General features: G+C 61.3%; 1 protein-coding gene and 1 long non-coding RNA gene across 13 annotated transcripts in view; both read left to right on the top strand.

Annotated features, from left to right (window-relative positions):
- Window positions 1-18665, top strand: part of CAMK2B (calcium/calmodulin dependent protein kinase II beta) — a 109829-nt gene extending 91164 nt beyond the window's left edge. For 2 of the 12 annotated variants that reach the window (XM_031013356.2, XM_031013351.2), the window contains 8 exons: window positions 1520-1557; window positions 1735-1806; window positions 3331-3375; window positions 5144-5192; window positions 14912-14987; window positions 15103-15197; window positions 15519-15753; window positions 16300-18665. In XM_031013356.2, the coding sequence (XP_030869216.1) occupies window positions 1520-1557; window positions 1735-1806; window positions 3331-3375; window positions 5144-5192; window positions 14912-14987; window positions 15103-15197; window positions 15519-15751 (608 nt within the window). In that variant the 3' untranslated portion in view covers window positions 15752-15753; window positions 16300-18665. Of the gene's footprint in view, window positions 1-1516; window positions 1558-1734; window positions 1807-3330; window positions 3376-5143; window positions 5193-6698; window positions 6813-7274; window positions 7404-9160; window positions 9290-14911; window positions 14988-15102; window positions 15198-15518; window positions 15754-16219 lie in introns of all 12 variants that reach the window. The other 10 variants (XM_063708524.1, XM_031013357.2, XM_031013358.2 and 7 more) reach the window with 8 other exon arrangements.
- On the top strand, window positions 9296-13396 carry LOC129523861 (uncharacterized). Its single transcript, XR_008667520.1, has 2 exons — window positions 9296-10042; window positions 10492-13396. It is a non-coding gene; the product is annotated as an uncharacterized lncRNA (long non-coding RNA).
- Window positions 18666-20397: the final 1732 nt, after the last annotated feature.

Here is a 20397-nt window from a genome sequence, read left to right as displayed (position 1 = left end):
GCAGGCAGCAGGCCCAGGCCTGTCTATGCCCTGCGGGGTGCAGCCTCCTGATCTCCACGGCAACCTGGAGCACACAGCGCCAGAACCACCGGGAGGGCTTATGGAACAGATGTCCAGCCCTGCAGAAGTTCTGGCTCAGGAGGGCGGGGTGGGCCTGTGAATTTGCATTTCTGACTGTACAGGGCGATTCTGCTGCTGCTGCTGCTGCTGGGGTTGGGGGAGGATCCCATTTGAGAAGCGCTGCAGTCCTAGGTTGAAACGTGCCTGTCTGTCCCCACCCAGGCCTGCATGGGCAGCACGGGGTCCCCAGGCAGGAGGACCCAATTTCAAGGCCTGGCCAGCCAGGGTCCTGGAGCCAGGCGGTGGGGGAGGGATGGGGGGTTGCTGTGCCACCTTCTTTCCCGGCTTGGCCCCGGGGGCAAGCATCCTCACACTTCCCATGTCGTCATCCCCTTGGCTCCAGCCTGGCTGCCTCTCTAACCCTGCTGTACCGGCTGGCCGCATGGCCCTGGCTCTTTTTGGTGAGCGTGGTCCAGGACTGGTGACCTGTGAGTCCTGGGCCCGCAGTCTTGCGCCCCTGCCCGAACCAACACAAATCTTGTTTTCTCTCTCTCTCTTCCTTCCTCACTCCCTCCCCTTCTCACCTTTCCTTTTCTGTAAGGTAAGCTGACTTCCTCTTTTGGTTTTTTATTTATTTTTATTTTTTAGTTCTGTAATTAAAATCCTAACAGCCATGGAGGGTGTGGGCACCGGGGGCTGGGGCCAGGCCCCTCTGACCTCTGAGGGGGAATGCTGGGTGAGGCAGGGGCCCCGCTGCTGGGACCAAGCATCCTCGGGGGCTTGTGGGCAGAAAGGCCTGTGCTGGCCCCAGTCAGTGCACAGAAGCGGCCCCAAGGCCAGGGCTGCTGGGCAGCTCGGAATGAGGGCGAGCAGGGCTGCCCTTGGTGCCTGAGCCAAGGGGCCAATGGGACAGACCTCTGAGGCCTGGGTGCCAAGGTATGAGGTCTGAGAGCAGGGTGAGCGCCTGGGCTGGGACAAGGCCCTCTGAGTGGGCGGCCAGCTGCAGCCCACCCACCCCTACCCTAGGAAGGCAGGGCCCGGGAGGGCATGACCTCTGGGGTGCTGGCTCAGCTGCCCCCACCCCAACCTGACACCGCTAGTCCTGAGTTCCCATCAGGGAGGAAGCAGCATCCTGCCTTCCTCTAGGAAGAGCTTGCATGTGGCCCAGAAGCCAAGGGGGCTCCCCAGCACCCACGGGCATCTCTGGGTCTGGTCAGAGGAGAAATCTGGATGCTTGCAGGAGCCCAGGGTCATGGAGGAGGCTGGAGACAGGGCTGTCCTGGGGTGATGGGACAGCCCCCCACCTGCTCAGAGCCAGCCTGGGTGCTGGAACCACACTCGCCTCAGGACCCTGGGCTTGCTCCTGGGGAAAGAGTGGGGTCAGGCAAAGGGGTGGGGGTGCGCTGCCGCGAGACCCAGGCCCATCACTCACCACACCTTCTTCCTCCCCATGCAGCAGCCAAGAGTTTACTCAACAAGAAAGCAGATGGAGTCAAGGTGAGGCTCCAGCCGGGCCCTGGGGTGCCGGGGAGCCCAGAGCCTGCAGCTTCACCCCCACTCCCTGGGGCTCCTGCTCTGGAGTCCCCCTCCCCCCATGCCCTGACAGACACGGGACAGGGAATGGCGAGTGAGGGGCTTCTCCCACCTAAGAGTTCCTCTTCCCTCTCTCCACAGCCCCAGACGAATAGCACCAAAAACAGTGCAGCCGCCACCAGCCCCAAAGGGACGCTTCCTCCTGCCGCCCTGGTACTGAGCTCCTCAAATTCTGCCTCTCAGCCCCTCCTACGCCCCTGGCTGTGTGATTGCCGCTGGTCAGAGGGGGCCGGGTGAAGGTGGGGTCTGGCCCCGCCTGGCCTGTCTGACAGCACTCGCATGGCCCCCGCCCCTCATCCCTCACCGGTGGTGAAGTGGAGAGAAGAGGCCACTGTTGTGGGGGACTCCAATTCAGACAGGTTTAGGACTGCTCTGGGGAGCCCCTGGCTGAGACCCACAGATGTTGGGGTACAGGGGAGAGGCCCAGCCTCCCACCCATGTTGACTTGCGGATGTCTCTCCAGGAGTGTTCAGGAAGTCAGTGAGGCAGAAGATACCCTCTCCCCACCAGGACCCCACCCTCAGCTCCTCCACCATCCTCAACAGGCCGACCCACAGACCACTCCCAAGGTCTGGCTTGGTGGGGCTGGGCCAGGATCTGCAGGGGGAACAGCCCCTAGTGGCACATTCCACAGCCCATGGGGAGATGGGGCCACGGTGGTGCAGTAGAGAGGTGTCTAAGCCAGTGGCAGCCAAGGGGAGGGCTTGCCGTCACCTCTGTGTTCCCTCAGTGCTGCTCTGTGGCTGCCTGAGAGGCAGGACTTAGGGGCTCCCTGCCGGGGAGGGGAGGGGTCCCCACCATGCTCCGCTCCAACTGCGCCCCTCAGTGCCCCTTGCCCTAGGGGCTCCTACAGGTGAACCCTATAGCAGTACTCCCAAGGATGTAAAGTTGTGGCTGGTGGGTGCCGGCCTTCCTGCTGGGGCGCTGTGCTGTGTCCCCTCAGCTGTCCTAAGAGCTTTGGGGCTTGCTGGCCCGTAGGTCCCCAGATTTGCTGGAAGCTGGCTTGGTGTCCCCTGAGAACCCCAGGCCAGGCTTCGGGAGCCAGCCCCAGACTGCCCACGGGAATACTGGGTTTGCCAAATGGCCACCTTGAGACCCAGGAGAGGAGAGCGGTCCTGGGAGGGGCGAGCTGCTCAGAGCAGCCAGGCCGTGGCTGGAGGGTGGCCTGGTGCAGCCTACCTAGGGCCTTCCAGTGGCCAGGGCAGCCCACGTGCCAGCCTCACAGCCAGCCCCATCTCGGACCCTGTCCATCCCATGTGCCACCCCCACCCCCATGACATCTTCAAACCTGTGCCCCCCCACCACGCTGGGGCACAGGTTCAGGCGGTAAAGGGTAGGGAGAACCCCTCAAGACCGAGCCTGGCTTCTCTGGCTCCCACACACATTGTGCAGCTTGTCGGGGCCCCACGCAGTCCATCTCCCACCCTGGACAGCAGCACCTCCGCCAGCCTGGACAGAGCTCCTGTCCATTCCATCCCTGCCGGCTGACCCAGGCTCCTTCCCCAGCTGCTCCACGCCACCTCCATCCCTGTCCCCCACTCTGCTCTGCACTTCTTTCTCGCAGGCTCTGGCCACCCACACCTCCTCTGTCTCCCTGTTCCCCTCCTGGTGGTCTCCGCTTCCTCCTCTTCTCACTTTCCCTCTCTTTCCTTCCTCTGTGTCTTCCTTCTTCTGTAGGAGCCTCAAACCACCGTCATCCATAACCCAGTGGACGGGATTAAGGTACTGCCCCACTTTCCTCCTCCCGCTTTCCCCAGGCAGGAGGCTCCAGGCCAGGAGAGAGGTCTGGGGCAGCATTTGTGCTAGAGTGGAGGGCAGATGTCCCATGGCCCTGGCCGCCCCTCCCCGCAGTACGGTAGGGCCCCAGTCCGTCTTCGTGGGCAACAACAGGACAGACTGGCTCAGGCCCCAGGCGCGCCCCTGGAGGTGCTTGGCACAGTTGCGCCCGGTCCCCATGTGGCCAACACTCTCAGACCAGGGCTCTGCGTGTCCCACCTACCGCAGGCAGTAGGGCTTCCTGAGGTCTGGAGCAGGGCCTGCATCTCAGGAGCTGCATCCTTGGCCCTCTTGGCTGTCCTCCACCCCACCTCCCTCACGTGGCCCCCAGTGCTTCCTGCTGAGCAGACCCTCCCTCCTCTGCTCCCCTCTCTGCTCTGGCCATCAGCTCCCATCACATTGGCATCATCACTCTGGGGCCAGGGAAGGGGCTGGCTCTCTGGGGTGGTGGGAGGGATGGGGCCAGCAGCCAAGCCATTTCCAGGACTTCCAAAACAGCGCCACTACACCCAACACGGCCCTCCAGCCCAGCTCCCACCTAGCCCTGGGCTTCTTACAGAGCCCCCAGAGTGCCTCGGTGGGGACCCCCACTTCCTTCTGGCCAGTGCCACCACTCAGCCCATCATCAGAAGACATCTTTCTCCATGGCAGGGACCAGGGGGTCCAAGGGGCACCCATGGTGCTAGGCACCAGGGCCTGGGCATTCTCCCCACCTGGCAGCTGGGGATGGGTGCCCATGGGACCCGTGTGTGTCTGGGGTGGGTCATGCTCTCTGCAGGACGCCTAAACAACCTTCTGGGCTGTGGTAAACTCTGACCCTGCACCTAAAGACCTGTAGTTCTGGTCTAGGGCCTCCGAGCAGTGTCCAGGCAGTGTCCAGACCAGGGGGCGGTCCCCCAGGGACCTTGTAAGATGTTTCCTCTGAGGAGCAGAGCAGGCCTCCTGGGGACCTGGGGGATGGTCTTTTGAAGGGCAGCAGCCCTGGAGCAGGGTGGGAGAGTCTGGGGCCACCTCTGCCCTCTAAGGCCACCTGAGAGGTGAGGCTGGGGCCTGACTGGACGTCCAGTCCCAGAGGGGCAGGTGCCCTGAGGGAATGTGGGTGACAGGAATGCTCTGCCTGGGGCCAGGCCAAGGTTCCTGGAGCCCTGTGCGGATCTGCAGAGCTCCTGGGAACGCCTCACCCTGTATTTTGGATGACACCGGCTGCTGCTTCATTGGAACCAGCCAGTCCCATTGTGTTTTACGTCTTGGAATTTCAAAAAGCCCGTTTTTCTCTCTTGTTAAAGAGTCGGCTGAGCATACCAGTCTCTCTGCCAGGCTCATCTTGCTGGAAGAAGTGGAGCCCTCATGTATTGGGGATGCAGGGTGGCCACAGCACTAGGGTGGCAGGGCCGGCCTCGGACTCCGTGCCAGCCTGTGCTGGCTGCCGTGAGAATGCACCCTGGTGAGGGGTGCCCTTCCAGGGACCAGCACAGAACTGGGTGTCTTCTCTGGTCACTGCCGCATGAGGTCCACAGAGCTGGGGCCCTGCAGCCGCCAGAGGGCATGTCCCCTGAGCACCTGGCCTTTAAGCCCCGTGGAAGCAGCCGAGGCAGAGATCAGCTTCAGAGCCTGGGCTGGTCCTGACACAGGCCCAGCCCTGTCCACCTGCCCTCAGCCACGTCCCACCTATCCTTGGCCGCATCCTGACCCGCTGCCTCCCGTGTTTCCTCAGGAGTCTTCTGACAGTGCCAATACCACCATAGAGGATGAAGACGCTAAAGGTACCTGCACTTGAGTCCTTGCCCCCCCAGCGGCCTTGGCATTGCTGGGCTGCTCTTTGAGGTGGGTGGGACTTGGGCAGGGTCAGCTCTCCTGCGACGCCTAGTTTATGCGTGTGTTGAGGGGCTCAGGGACCCTGTAGCTGTAATCCCGCTCTAAGCCTGGGTGTCAGGCCTGCCCAGAGTGGGGAAGCATGGCAGAGACGACCAGCAGCCGGGCAGTCTCGGTCACCGCATCCAAGTGAGGAAGCCACGGTTTTGCATGGAGGCAGGTTCTCCACACCAGGACCCTCACGGGGAAACAGGCCCATGGGTAGAATTTGTTCCAAGATGCTGTCCTTGTCTTAAAGCTCCTTAAGCTTGCATTTCTGTCCAGCATGCACTTGCCAAGTGGCCGGGCAGCTGGGTGAGTGTTTCCGTGTTTGCCTTTGCTTAGCCAGGAGTGTCCTGCTGCGGTGGGTTTCTGCACCACAGATTCCAGGGCCCCCTCCCTTGCTCACCCAGGCCAATGTCTTGTGTGTTCCCCAAGAGGCCCCCAGGGCACCAGGCACTGGGGCATGCTCCATGGAGTCTGCCGCCTCCAGACCACCCACGTGGGGCCTCCTGACCCTCATCGCTCACACGGTCACCTAATAAGCCTTATGCTGTTCTGAGGGCTACCCTGGTGCCCAAAAAGGGTCAGCCACTCTGCCAGTTTAGGGGAGAAAACTTCTCACCTGTCCAAAGCATAGCCTTGCTCCTGCCCGGCCTACCCAGCTATGACACTGTCCCTGAGCAGAGATGAGCACAGGACTTTGGGCCCTGGATGCCGGAGAGTGGGTGTTTGTGTGATTCCCCTGCAGTCTGGAACAGGCCCCAAAGGCAACAGCATGAAGGCTGTCCAGAGGTTCTGCCATCACCCTCAGCCGAGTGGGGTGCTGAGCAGTGAGGGAGGGGACCTGGGAGGGGGGCCCAGCCTGGATCCTGCAGGGGAGAAGAGAAGACAGCCAGAAGCCAGCAGTTGTGGCTCAGATTTGAGCCCGAGCAGCCTCTCGAGGTGGAGGCAGACACCCCCCACCCCACCCCGTGCAGAAAGAAGCCTTGCCAGCCTGCCCTGAGGTTGGTACAGAGTCCAGGCAGGCTCAGTGGCCATCATGCCCCTACGATGACTGTCACTCCCTCTCCATGCACCTGGCCTCTGCTGGCTCTGGCCAGGGGTAGTCACAGCACTAGGGTGGCAGGGTGGCCTCTGACTCTGCGCCAGCCTGCACTGGCCTGTGCTGCCCTGGCCTCTGCTGGCTCTGGCTCTGGCACTGGCCCCATGTTGGCTCCTTCAACCTTCACATACCTGCTGCGGCCACCACAGGCCCAGGACCCCCACAGGTTGGCCACCCCACCTCCACCCCAGGAGCCCCAGGTATCCAGCTGTCACCCCCTCCCTCCCTCCTGGCCTCCCCCTGTCCTTCTCCAGTTGCCTTCTTTTCCTACGGGCGCACCACCCACCTGCCTGCCTCACCTGTTCCGCCTCAGCCCCCAGGGTCCCCGACATCCTGAGCTCAGTGAGGAGGGGCTCGGGAGCCCCAGAAGCCGAGGGGCCCCTGCCCTGCCCATCTCCGGCTCCCTTTAGCCCCCTGCCAGCCCCATGTAAGTAGCCTGGGCCCTGCTGCTGTGGGGGTCATGTTGGAGGGCTGGCAACCCCCTAGAGGGGCCACTCCAGAGCCGAGGGCAGGCTGAGTGTGGACCCTGGCTCCAGCCTCATCACCCCACAATCCCTCACTGGGGCTTTCCAGGGTGGCCCTAGCCAATCGAGCCCCACCTCTTTGTGAGGAGGGCCCTGGACCACTTTCCTGCTCAAGGCCACTGGGCAGGATGGGAGGCCCCGGAGGCTTGGGCCTCAATTCCAGTCTTCAGGGTCGGTGCAGGCCTCACTCCACCTCAGCTTGCGGGCGGGGGGCTCCTTGCTATTGAGGCAGGCTCTGATTCAGGGCCTGACCCCAGGGCCCAAGGGGTCTAGAACACGGGACCCCTCCCACTGGCCTCCTCCGCCTTGCCGCCGCCTCGTATGTCTGTCTGCCTCATGTTCACGTCTCATCTGTTCCACCCCAGCCCCCAGGATCTCTGACATCCTGAACTCTGTGAGAAGGGGTTCAGGAACCCCAGAAGCCGAGGGCCCCCTCTCAGCGGGGCCCCCGCCCTGCCTGTCTCCGGCTCTCCTAGGCCCCCTGTCCTCCCCGTGTAAGTAGTGGCCCCCAGGCCTGCCGCCTCTGCTGCCGGACAGCTCCCTGCGAATGGCCGGCGCTCAGCAGCTTCCCACCTGCGTGCACGGCCCAGCTACCCTGCCCCAGCGCCGCAGCCTGGAGTCCTGCCCTGGCGGGGCTTCCTGTGGGCTCCCACGCTAACCAGCAGGGCAGCTCCTGGCTTCTCCCTAAGGGGCCCAGACCCCTCCACGGCTCCTGCTCCCACTGCCACTCTCCGCTCGCTGTCCAGCTCCAGGCCCCTCTCAAAAGGGTCTGTCCCAGCCCTGGGCAGCCCTGGCCCCTCCGAGGCCCCCCATGCCCCTAGGCCCTCTCTGCTGATCACTGTCCCAGCCCCACAGACTTCACACCCACCCAGGGGCCCTGCCCATGGTGCCCAGGAGCTGCACTCAGGGCCACCCTGGTTCCTGATGTGGCCCCAACCCCTGAGCACCCTCCCTCAGTCTAGGAGGCTGAGGAAGGTGCCAAAACTGGAACCCCGGCTAGGGTCTCTGGAGCTCACCAACAAGGGGATAGTATGGAGAATCATAAGCCTGGCCTCTGCTGACCTGGGCTGTCCTCATGGGGCCAGGCCAGGCCTCCTCTGTAATGCCCGTAACTCCCGCCTCTCCCTGTAACCCCGTCCAGCATTCCTCAAGGGCCACTTACCTGACAGCTTCTTGCTGGCCAGCAGCCTCTCCCTGGAGGGTGCCCTCTGCCCCCAGCAGCTTCAGCCCACGCCACCCGACAGCCAGAGCATCTGCCCTTCACTCCTGCAGCCTCCTCTCCACGCACCACGCTGTCCGCAGCAGCACCCTCTGTCCCCCTATCTCCCTTCGTCCCCCCATATCCCCCTCGGTCAGTCTACAACCTCTCCACGTCCCCCTAAGTCCCCCCTCCCTACATCCCCCTCTGTCTCCCACACCCTCCTCTATCCCCCACACTCCCTCTGTCCCCCACACCCCCTCTGTTCCCTACACTCTCCCTCTGTCCTCCAGACCCTCCTCTGTCTCCCACACACCCTTCTGTCCCCCACACCCCCTCTGTCTTCCACTTCCCCTCTGTCCCCCATACCCTCCTCTGTCCCCCATACCCTCCTCTGTCCCCCATATCCCCCTCTGTCCCCCACATCCCCCTCTGTCCCCTGCACCCTCCTCTGTCCCCTGCACCCTCCTCTGTCCCCTGCACCCTCCTCTGTCCCCTGCACCCTCCTCTGTCCCCTGCACCTCCTCTGTCCCCCACACCTCTCTCTGTCCCCCACACCTCTCTCTGTCCCCCACATCCCCCTCTGTCCCCCACACCCACCTTGGTCCCCTCACGCACCCCCATCCCCCATGACCCCTTCTGTCCCCCACACCCCCTCTGTCTTCCACACCCCCTCTGTCCCCCACACCCACCTTGGTCCCCTCATGCCCCCCATCCCCTACACCCCCCTTTGTCCCCCCACATGCCCCTCTGTCCCCCACGTTCCCTTCTGTCTCCCACGTCTCCTCCATTTCCCGTTTCCCTCCCTGTCCCCCAAGCTCCCCCTGTCCCCCACATCCCCTTCTTTCCCCTATATCCCCTCTGTCGGCCCAGGTCCACCATCTTCCCCCCACACCCCCCCATTCTCCCTCCCTCCCCTCTGTCCCCTCGTGCCCCATCCCCCACGTCTGCCTCTGTGCCCCTCAATCTCTGGCTTGGCTGTCTGCCCATGGTTTCTCTCCTGTGTGCCCCCCGTGCCTGCCTTGTGTTCACGTCTCGTCTGTTCCGCCCCAGCCCCCAGGATCTCTGACATCCTGAACTCTGTGAGGAGGGGCTCAGGGACCCCAGAAGCCGAGGGCCCCTCGCCAGTGGGGCCCCCGCCCTGCCTATCTCCGACTATCCCTGGCCCCCTGCCCACCCCATGTAAGTAGCACCTTGAGTGGCCGTGGCAGCGGCTGCCCGGAGGGGCTCGGGGCATGCGAGCCTGGCAGTGGTGCTCTGGGAAGGGCCATTCTTGCAGGGGAGGGCGGGGCACAGGATCCCTCTGCTGGGTCCCAGGGAATTGCTTTGAAGCACATGAAGGTGCCACTGGGTCTCAGAAAATGGAGGTTATGGTTATGAAGTGTGTATGACATATGTGTATAGGAAGAGCGTCCGAAAGAGCAGGTTTGTCGCCGACCCCAGCACTCGCGACCCTGAGGTCCACAGCTTTCTCCTGATGGGAGGTGAATGGGTGGCAAAGGGTCTGCGCGTGTGGCAAGGGCTAGCACGCCAGGAGCTGCTGGCTTGGGTCAAGGTGGACCTGCTGGGCAGGGACAGAAAAGTGTCAGTCCCAGCCTGAGACGCTCTAGCATTAGAGCTGTCCAAGTCCAGACAGCAGGGAGCAGGTGGGGATCGGGAGGCGCGGATCTGGGGGGCAGCTGGGGCCAGGCTGAAACAGAGCGGGCGGGACAGGAAGCACAGGCTGGGCAGCCTCCCCGGCCAGGGAGGAGCCAGGCTGGGCCATCTCCAGGTCTGTCTGCCGACTACCCGCAGTATCACTTACAGGGATGGATGACATCCCAGGGCTGCTGCCACCCCCACCTGTGGGGAGACACCAGACTGGGGGTGGTGTGGAGATACTCTTAGAGAAGAGGCTGCTGGGCCACGGGCTCGGCATGGCAGGGCAGTGGCTAGGTAAGTACTTGAGGGACAGGTGGGGTCTGCGTGCCACCGTCCCCTCTGCAGGCTGGGCCTGGGGGCTGCTGCAGGCGGCCAGGGCAGAAGGGTGTGGGGAGAGTGAACCCACAGGAGCAGCGGCCCGAGGAGGGGGATGCAGGCTGCAGGCTCAAAGGGGCACTGGATCCACCCTGGGTGCCCGAGAGAGCAGGGGGCAGCCCCTGGAGGGGTACTCACCCCCAGAGCTTCTGTGGTCGGCTGAGGACCCCCAGCGGGGGTTGACTGAGGGGATCAGAGGCAAGCAGCTGAGGGGAGAGGCCAGGTTCTTGATGCTGATAGGGTCGGGGTGCCTGGGCGACCAGAACTCAAGGAGGGAGGCACGGGGAGGGGCCGCCGTGCAGCTGGGGTGGGTGCACCGCAGAGCCTCTGGAAGTGGTCAGAACCCCCCACACCTGCCACTTCTACAGCAGCTCATCTGATTTTAAGGGGCTTGCTGCCCTTGCAGAAGTGGAGGGGTGTGCCCAAAGGAGCCTGCCTGGAAGGTCACCCCATCAGGTTGGCATGACCCCAGCCCAGGACTGCAGCCTGCCCTCAAGGTCTGTGTAGTATCTAGGGTGAGTCCTCTGAGGACAGGGCCCAGGGTGGGTGTGGAGTGGCCAGCTCGGGGCTTGGTGTCCAGGCTCACTTTCAGGGGCCACAGCACAGACCTGCCCTTCCAGTCTTCCCTGAGCTTGGCTGGGGAGGTGGGGGCTGCAGGAAGGAGCTGTGAGCAGGGCAGGATGGAGAGTCATGTGGCTCTCCTGGGAGGGGCTGGGCAGGGCTGGGAAAGGGGTGGGTGAGATGTTCTGGAACTCAGGGAAAGGAAGAGTCTGGGTACTGCCCTGAGGGCACCTGGGCCCAGGTGGCAGGTGGCCAGTTTTCTGCCTCCTTTCCACCTCCTTTTTCCAGAAGGCACCCACCGGCTGTGTAAATAGGGCAGGTGCCCACGGCCCGCCTCAGGCCCCGTCTCCTCCCCACCCACGCTCTCTAATCGCGGATTATACACAATCCAGCCTGATCCCTGGGTAGCTGCCCTCCCTCCCGCAGCCACCTCTGGCTCTGAGAGATGGGGTTGGGGCCAGCCTGGGGTCCCAGGAGTCCAGGCCAGGATGAGAACCTGCTCTGACCCCACCTGGACGCATTAGGCCTGCCTGGACCTGTTGCCTCACCCCAGGAGAGCCACAGGCAATGCAAAGGCTCCTGTTCATGTCAGGGCACCTGGAAGGCCTGACTTGCAGAGGCTCTTGGCTCGTGCAGACCCCTCCAAGCCCAGGCCCTGCCCACCACCTCCCCTTTGTCTCTGGAACTGCCAGGACAGCTTGTCCTCAGCCAGCAGGTTTCCCCACCCGGGCACCTCTTCATGTTGGGCCCCCCTCCTTTCCCTCCATCAGGGATCATGCCCTTCTTCAGGGGCCTGGATATCAAAGACACAAAAGCTCCCATGTGCTATGTGGGGAGGCAGAGTGGGGGCTGGGTTGAGCTGGGGTCTGGGCAGTGCCATTCCGCAGGGCAGGGGCAGCCTAGGCTTCCCATCTGTGGAATGGATGGGTGGGTCTCACAACGGACCTGCTTCCCGTACTTCAGCACGGTTACCACTCTTGATTGGAACTCTGACCATGCATCTCCTCTTCTGTTTACTTTACGCTTTCTGTTCCCATCAACTCCCGTTTTAATTACAATTTGTTTAAAAGCACTGCATATTACTTCATTAAACAGAAGATTAGCTTCACTTACCATTAGTGTAAGGTGACTATAGAACCAAAGCAGACTGGAAACCAAATGACATAATGTCATTCTCTTCTCCATTCCAGCTGCCTGCTGCTGTGCGCCTGAGAACCCCTGTGGAGTGGGAGGGGCAGCTGTCTCTGTACATTAGAAAGGGGGCTTAACTAAGTGACAGGAGGTGTTTGGGACATGTGGACACCAGACTTCTCTCTTGATGCAAGGAGGGCAGAGCCAGGCAGCCTAGTGGGGCCTGGCTTGGGGGCTGCTGGAAGGACTGGCTACAGGTGGAAGAGAGGTCAGACCTGAAGCTTGGGGCCACCTCCAGGAAAGGACAGGTGAAAGTGGAGGCATGAGGCAGGGGAGAGGCAGGTGCCAGGCAGAGGGTGGAGAGGAGGCAGGAACATAGCAGCTGGGGCGGGGGCGGGCCCTCAAGTGTCATATGCTACTTTCCTGGGGCGCAGGGGCAAGGACAGGAACAGCCACAGCATGTGTTGGGACAGAGCCCTGTGCCTTCCTAGAGCTGGGCAGGTGGAATGGGGCAGGAATGGGACTCGTGGTGGCTGCAGCAGGAACTGGAGGGGAAGGGGCTTCTGGATCCTGCAGCCTACCTTCCTAGAGGCCAGCTTTCTGGGGTCCACCAGGTGGGTGGGAACTGGGCTTGTGTAGCAAGACTGCCCTGAGGACCATCCATGACATGGTCTAGATGAAAGTTAGGCAAGAAAGGGAGATAAGCTGGCAGCAGAAGTACAGCTGGGTCAGGAGCAAGGGCCTTTCCAGATAGGGACAACCCACGAGTGCACGTGCCCACGCCACACAACACAGGCACACACGACACGTGCACACTCACAGGCACTGCACACACACATGCACAGGTGCTCATGCATATGTATGAGCTTCATCTACACACATTCACATGCCGTCCTGCTCGTGTGCATGTTTCCATACATGCACATGAATGCACAATCACGTGTACACATGCATGTGATCACATACATGAACATGTGTGCACCCCACTCCTCAGGTGCCATCGGGCTCCTCCTCCTGTCACTGTGCAGCAGGGGACATGAGGCCCCAGAGCAGACAGGTGCAGCACAGGTGTTCCCAGGCAGCGCCCCACACACATGCATGAGCACACCTGGGCGTGTGGCGCCTCCTTTGTGGACTCAGTCCACCTGCCAGGTGGGCTCCCTGGTGGTGTGAACTCCCAGAGGTCTGGCAAGAGAGATAAAGGCAACCCCACCACCAGGGGTGCTGAGAATTCCCTCTTCTGGCTGGGCACAGTGGCTCATGCCTGTAATCCCAGCACTTTGGGAGGCCGAGGTGGGCAGATCACTTGAGGTCAGGAGTTTGAGACCAGCCTGGCCAACATGGTGAAACCTCATCTCCACTAAAAATATACACACACAAAAAAATTAGCTGGGTGTGATGGTGTGCACCTGTAGTTCCAGCTACTCGGGAGGCTGAGGCAGGAGAATCGCTTGAACCTGGGAGTCAGAGACTGCAGTGAGCTGAGATCATGCCACTGCACTCCAGTCCGGGTGACAGAGTGAGACTCCATCTCAAAAAAAAAAAAAAAAAAAAAAGAACTCCCTCCTCTGGGAATTTAGACCACAGACAGGTCGCATGTATGTGGCCGTTGGAGGCAGCACTCACAGCAAAGAGTGGAAACGTCACCACAGGGCCTGCCTTCTTGGTGAAAATGGTGTCCTGCAGGGCGGGCAGCTGTTTGAGGGCAGATGTCCCAGGTGCGGCCTGCAGCAGCCTGAGGGTCACAGAGCGCAGTGCTGGGAGTGCAGAGACTTCCCCCACAGGGAGAGTTCCCAGGAACCTGCTTCCGGTGCACTTCTGGGGGTTTGAGTTTTTTCCATGGACGAATTACTTTGAGAAACCACTGTTACTCGTGTGTATAGGTGAGCGTGTGTGTGCATGTGTGTTCTATGTGTGAGTGTGCATGTATGTGCGTGCCTGCGTATATATCCTCGCAGATATGGCTAGGGACCTCACTCAGGACAGTAGTTCTGCCTGAGGAGAGTGAATGCGGCAAGATTGAGGAGAACACAGGCATCTTCAAACTACATGTGCGGTGCTTTATTTCTTTAAAAATGCGTCTAAAGCAAATAGGAAAACGTTAAGATTTCAATCCGTAGAGTGTGGGTTCTATTATTCTCTCCACATCTTCCATACGTTTAAAATCTTTTGCAACGAAAATAAGCTGTAGTTAAAGCAGCAATGCAGGCTGCCAGTGAGCGCCCCGGAGGCCAGTGAGGACCAGCATGGCTGGGTGGCCTGTTGGAACCCGAGGGGAGCGGGCAGGAGCTGCAGGCAGGCGCCCGGGAGTAGCCTGGGCATGGGGGTGCGGGGCAACAGGGGTGTCTGCAGGGGTAGCATGTGGGCCCCGGACTGCAAGCAGGTGGAGCCAGCAGGATGCGGCTCCTATGAGAAAAGCGGGGAACAAGAGACCACGCTTGTTCTTCCTGCTGCGGGGACAGCCCTGGTCATCGCTCTGGGGAACCCTGCAGCCTGCGCCGCACGTGGCCGCCCCCTGCTGCTTCCTCCTCCCCAGCCTCCGGGTGGCCTTGCTGACGGCTCCTTCTCTGAGGCAGGTCTCTGCCTTCTCGCCTGGTGCCTGCACTCAGTAGCCCCCTCACCAGAGCTGCTGGGTGAAGGTAGCACTAAGAACCCAAGGCTCGGGAGGAGAGTGGGGCCGGGAAGCTGCAGGGAAGCGCAGGGCCAGGCCTGGTGGGCCCAGGGGCTGGCTCACGGGAGGGCAGGAGGGAGACTGGCGGACAGCACGTGGGGCCAGGAGGTGACCTCCAAGTGGATTGTGGGTGGGTTTTTTGTCCTCTTTCTGTATATTCCAGGCATTTTGTAATGTGGATAGAATATTTCTGTTCTTCAAAAATACTTTAGTTAAGAAAAATAAGATGGAAGCTGTTGCACTTGAAAATGAGGAAGCCACTGGTGATGCAGGGGGGGCGGCGGAGAGGACCTCTTCTGTGAATAGCGGCAGGAACACGGCATGGATGCAGCTCGCGCTCCCCCAGGCCCTCCCCTGGGCTGTGTGGAGGGGTCCGGGGGGAATGGGCCAGCACCCAGTGGTCACCTGGCCATGTCTCCCCACAGCCCGGAAGCAGGAGATCATTAAGACCACGGAGCAGCTCATCGAGGCCGTCAACAACGGTGACTTTGAGGCCTACGCGTGAGTCCCTGGGGCTGGGGGGGGGCTGTGTAGGACAAGGATGTGGGACCCTTGGGGGGGCCTGCTCAGAGTCAGGGGTCCACGGGGCCCCTCCTCACTTGGATTTGGCCCCCAGGAAAATCTGTGACCCAGGGCTGACCTCGTTTGAGCCTGAAGCACTGGGCAACCTGGTTGAAGGGATGGACTTCCACAGATTCTACTTCGAGAACCGTGAGTGAGGAAGCCCGGGTGGGCATGAGGGGGCGGTGCCCCCAGGAGAGCCTCTCGGCCCCTCCCAGGGACAGCATGGTGGCTGCCTATGGAAGCCCTGTCCCCTCTGTGCCCAGGGTTGGCCAGCCACCTCTCCCCCGCCAGAGGCCATACCCAGCCCCCAGAATCCCACTCTTGGAGGGGCCCATGCTGCTCCCAGGAGAGCCGAGCCTCCCCAATAAGGGGAGTTGAGAGAGGGAAAGGATTAGGCTGGTGGGGTGGAAGACGGGCACCAGGGCAGTCATGGTAACCCGAGACCCCCGCCCCGCCTGCTGTCCACAGTGCTGGCCAAGAACAGCAAGCCGATCCACACGACCATCCTGAACCCACACGTGCACGTCATCGGAGAGGATGCCGCCTGCATCGCTTACATCCGGCTCACGCAGTACATTGACGGGCAGGGCCGGCCCCGCACCAGCCAGTCTGAGGAGACCCGCGTGTGGCACCGCCGCGACGGCAAGTGGCAGAACGTGCACTTCCACTGCTCGGGCGCGCCTGTGGCCCCGCTGCAGTGAAGGTGAGTGTTCTGTGCTAAGTGACAGCCGGGGCAGAGGGGTGGCGGTGGTGTGAGTGGCTGCAGCCTGGGGAGGCGATGGGGAGCGGTGGGGCCTGTGGCAGAGCCCATGCCTGGGAAGTCCCTGAGCTTTCCTGGTGAGGCCACAGGAATGATGTCAAATTAGGGACCACGGCAGGCTGGGTGTGGCAGGCCTCCCCAGAGGACTGGGGAGCTGGTGAGGGCCTGAGCAGTCCACACTGGCCAGAGCTGGGTGGGTTGCAGGTGGATGGTCCCCGGGCAGCACAGTCCTGGGCACCATGCCCTGTTTGTGAGGACTGTTAGAGCCCCAGATGGGCATTCCCCAGGTCGCGGGTGCAGTGGGCCCAGAGCCCAGAGCCCAGTTTTACAGGGATAGTAGTAATTGGGTTGGGCACCTTGAACCTCTCTCCCGAGTGGGCCCTTTTCTGGACTTTAACCCTCTCTGCAGTGCCGCATGGCAGACAGCAGAGCCTGGGGGTGGACGGGAGAGGGGGCTGCTGAGGAGCTGACCCACCCGCCCCATTTCAGAGCTGCGCCCTGGTTTCGCCGGACAGAGTTGGTGTTTGGAGCCCGACTGCCCTCGGGCACACGGCCTGCCTGTCGCATGTTTGTGTCTGCCTCGTTCCCTCCCCTGGTGCCTGTGTCTGCAGAAAAACAAGACCAGATGTGATTTGTTAAAAAAAAAAAAACAAAAAAACAAGATGACGACGACAACCACAAAAAAAATTGACATCAGATGAAATGAAAAAAAAAAAAAAACAAAAAAAACCTAAAGGAAGGAAAAAGCTGTAAAAATCACTGGCATTCGTGGGGCCACTCCCCACCCAAGCTCCACGTGTGTCCGTCTGTGCTCCTGGCCTCTGGGGGACCAGCTGGGACATGAACTTGTCTGCCAGGCCCCCGTCACGTGCTGAACGGTGTTAGTTTGTAGGTAACGCACACACCCCACACCTAAGGTGTCTGCATCCTCCTGCCAACGCATGGGCTCCACGTGGTGTGCTCGCTGGCTGTCGTGACTGTCAGCTGTCTCTTGGGAGGGGCTGTGGGGGCCCGCTGGGCTGCCTCCTTTCCCGCTAGTTGTGCCTGAGAGTTGCTGTTGTTCCTGCTTTCCCTTCCCTTCCTTTCATCCCCTGAAGGGCTAGGTGTGGGTTTTCCGTGCCCGGTATCCCCACACACCCAGCACGGACAACCCTTCGGCAGAGCCCAGGCCAGCCCCTCACCCCCCAGAGTATTGAGACTGGAGTCCCGTCCCCAAGGCCATCAGAGATGCCCCTACATACCCAGGGCTCCAGCTCTGGTCCTTCTTGGGGAGTAAAGTGCAAAGAGGGGCACAGCTTAGTTTCGGGCCTCTCACCGAGCAAGAGACAGCACTGCTGGCTACAGCTCCAACACAGCCAGCTGTGGCAAGAGGACTCTGCCTGGGCTGGCCCCCCTCCTGTGTGAGGTGTCTGTCCCTTCTCTGCTGGCCAGCAGCAGATGCACTGGCAGCTCCCGACCCTGTTTCCGCCCCTCGGCCCTCCCCCAGCCTGTTCGGCTTCTCTGCGCCCCGCAAGGGGGAGCAGACTTTTGACAAAGGACTGCGGGCCTCGCTCAAGTCCCTGAGCCCCCAACTGAAGCTGGGAGGGGAGGCCAGGCTTTGTGTCTGGGCATATTCGTCTGCTGATGGAGTTTGGGGAAGCCTGGGGCTTGGGGTTTGGTCGGGTGGTGCAGCTAGTGGCAGAGCGGGATCAGAGGTGGTGGCTGCCCAGCTTCTGGGCTGAGACAAGGGTCTGTGCAGGGGTTTGCTGAAGTGGGAGTGCCTTTGGAATCTGGGCCGGGAGCAGAAGGGAGCAAAAGCTACAGTGGGAGCCAGCCTAGGGCACATGGGAGGCGTGAGGGCAGTGCTGCCCGTGCAGTGTCAGGTGTGCCAGTGCCTTGGCGGGCTGCAGTGCGTGTGAAGGCACCTTCTAGGTGGGCCAGGGATGCAGCTATGGAGATAAGGCGGACTGGGGACAGAAACAGGTGGGCACAGGGCCCAGGACACCAGCGGATAGAGGGCAGGGTCTAGCCCTGTGCTCCTGAGCGTCGGCTGCCTGGGTTCGAGGCGGTGGGTCCCCGGCCCCTTGTGATGGTGTGTACCATGGGGGAGCTCGGGGACAGGGCAAGCCCGAGCATGGTGGGGCTGCAGGGTGGGTCTGAAGCCAGGTTGGGTGGGGGTGGTCACAAGCCCTGACTGCAGAGGGTCAGGGGCTCCTGCCCCAGTGCCTGCCCACTTTCAATTCACATTGTTTTCAACAAGGATTTTCTTTATCTTCCCCTACAAATCAAGCCAAGGGAGGGGCACAGAATGGGGAACAGGACACAGGATCCTAAACTCCAAGGGGACTGTCCACCGATGAACACTCAGAGTGGACACCATCTTCCGTCCACGCTGTGCCCAGGACAGCTGTCCCCATCCATGAACACAGGGTAAACATCTGCCGGGCTCCGCACCAGTGGCTCCCTGGGCCATGGGACAGCGGCAGGGCTCACCACGGACAGCGCGTGGCCCAGCGGCCGGCCACCCTGGCATCCTGGGGCCTCCTCCCCTCCTCTCCCTCTCACCTTGTCACCTCCACGGAGCTGCCTGTCTGGGATAATTTGGGGATTTTTTTTCTGGGGGATAATTCTTTTGCATGACCCCTAAAGAGCAAGCCACACCGGTCTGCTAGCTAGGTGTCCGCGGTGTGGTGGTGGCGGCCACTGGCCAGCGCTGCAAGGGGTCGGCTGCCCACGGTGCTGGCTGGCCTCCCCTCCTCTCTCTTTTTGCTGAGTTTCATTGTCTTTTCTTTCTGAGCCTTGTAAGTGTACAAAAATTATTCTTATTTTGTTCTGTCTCGGGAAACTGCAAATAAAAGAAAAACAGGACAAACTGCTTCAAGTGCAGCTGGGTGCTTTAGCTGGAATCCTGCCGACCTCCTGCGCCAAAATACAGACTCAAGCCCGGTCCCTTGCCAAGACCCTACTTGGGCCCCTCCTCCAACAAAAGGTAGTGCTATGGGAGCCTTGAGCTGGCCCTGACAGTCCTGAGCCCCTCTAGGGTGAACGGCTCACCCCAGGTAGGGCACTAGTCATAGATCATAGCTCTACCAGCTGTCCCCACCTCTTCCTCTGGTCCTCTGAAGTCTTCTGGGCCCAGCGCTGTCCACCCTGAATGCTGGAACTGAAACTGGATCCCAGCCCCCAACACCCCTGACATCTCCATTCACCCCCAGTGGCCGCTAAGGATGTGGCCGGGGCAGCCTCTGGGCAGGAAGGAGCCCCAGGACCAAGACCTCTGGCTGTCCTGCTGTTTCCTTCCGCCCCTGCTACATGTATTGGCTATTCTGGATGCTGAGGACACACAGTGACCACAGAGCCGGGCTCCACCCCAGTAGATTATGCAGACAGACGGCACGCAGGCCTGTGTGGACATCAGCCTCGGACACCAGACATAGGCAAGGCGCAAGGTGATACAGTAGGCAGCCACCATGGGGGCCAGGAGGCTCCAGCAGAGGCCACACAACCAGCCCAGAATCCAGGACAGAGAGCTGGAATGGAGACAGGGAAGCCAGATACCAGGCCAGACTGGCCAGGTGCTACAGGCCTGTGGGCCAGGCCAGGCTTGGGGACTTCGTCCTGGGTGTGAAGGAGACAGGCACCCCTGAGGCCTTCCCTCTGCATCTCAAGCCCAAGCTAAGTGCAAACCCTTAGGTTGGAGTAAGGAGTAACCCCCTGCCAAGTTTCTCCTGTCCTCAGGCTCCACCCACCACCTATGCTGCCTGGCCCCATGGGGCACACGCTCAGGCCCAGCCGGGGAAAGCAACTGCACCTGCCTGTGCTATGCTGGCCCTTCTCAGCCTCAATGCCCTCCTCCCTCCCTGATGCACCCTCGTGGCCCCCGCTGGGCCCCCTGATGCACCCTCATGTCTCCATGGCAACCTGCTCAGAGTGTGGCCTTGCCGTTGGCTCCCCTCCACACCTGTGTCCCAGGCAGTGCCACGGCACTTTCCTAAACAGAAGGATGGGCTTCAAAACAGTCCCAGACACTAAACACACCTGCATTTTGGGTCCAAGTAACTTCTGACAAGACGAGTGCCCCTACACACTCTCGGTCCTATCCACTATGGGCAGGGAGCCTGAAGGATCCCCCAGAACTGGCTAAAGCCCTCAGTCTCCTCCTCCACCCTGAGCACCTTCACGCGGCAGAGTGGCCCTGGATGTCAGCTTCTTGCTCCTCATAGTCTGCACCTGGACAGGTGCTCTCAGGTGTGTGGGTGGGCAGGTGGCAGGTCCCAAGAGCCAGGTGCAAAGAATCTAGGCCAGTGCCCACGAGTGCTGCAGTGTCTGTCCCCAGCATGGTATCTAGGGCTCCACTTGCCTATCAGCTGTAATCGGAGAAGGCTTTCCAGGCCAGGCCTCTCCCAGGAAGGCTGCAGGCACTGCGGATTGTGCGCCCTCACATGCATTATTCCTGAGGCCCTTCTGCAGATGCCATCAGGGCAGCAACTCTGATGAGGTATTAGGGCACAGCACACAGGGCTAAGCCACCCTGTACTGGGCCAAGCGCTACAGGCAAAAAAGGACACCACCGATGGGCATTTCATTCATCACTTTTATTTTTATATA

This window comes from Gorilla gorilla, chromosome 6, assembly GCF_029281585.2.
Source record: "Gorilla gorilla gorilla isolate KB3781 chromosome 6, NHGRI_mGorGor1-v2.1_pri, whole genome shotgun sequence".
Taxonomy (NCBI): domain Eukaryota; kingdom Metazoa; phylum Chordata; class Mammalia; order Primates; family Hominidae; genus Gorilla; species Gorilla gorilla.
This window is presented reverse-complemented; position numbering and strand designations above follow the sequence as displayed.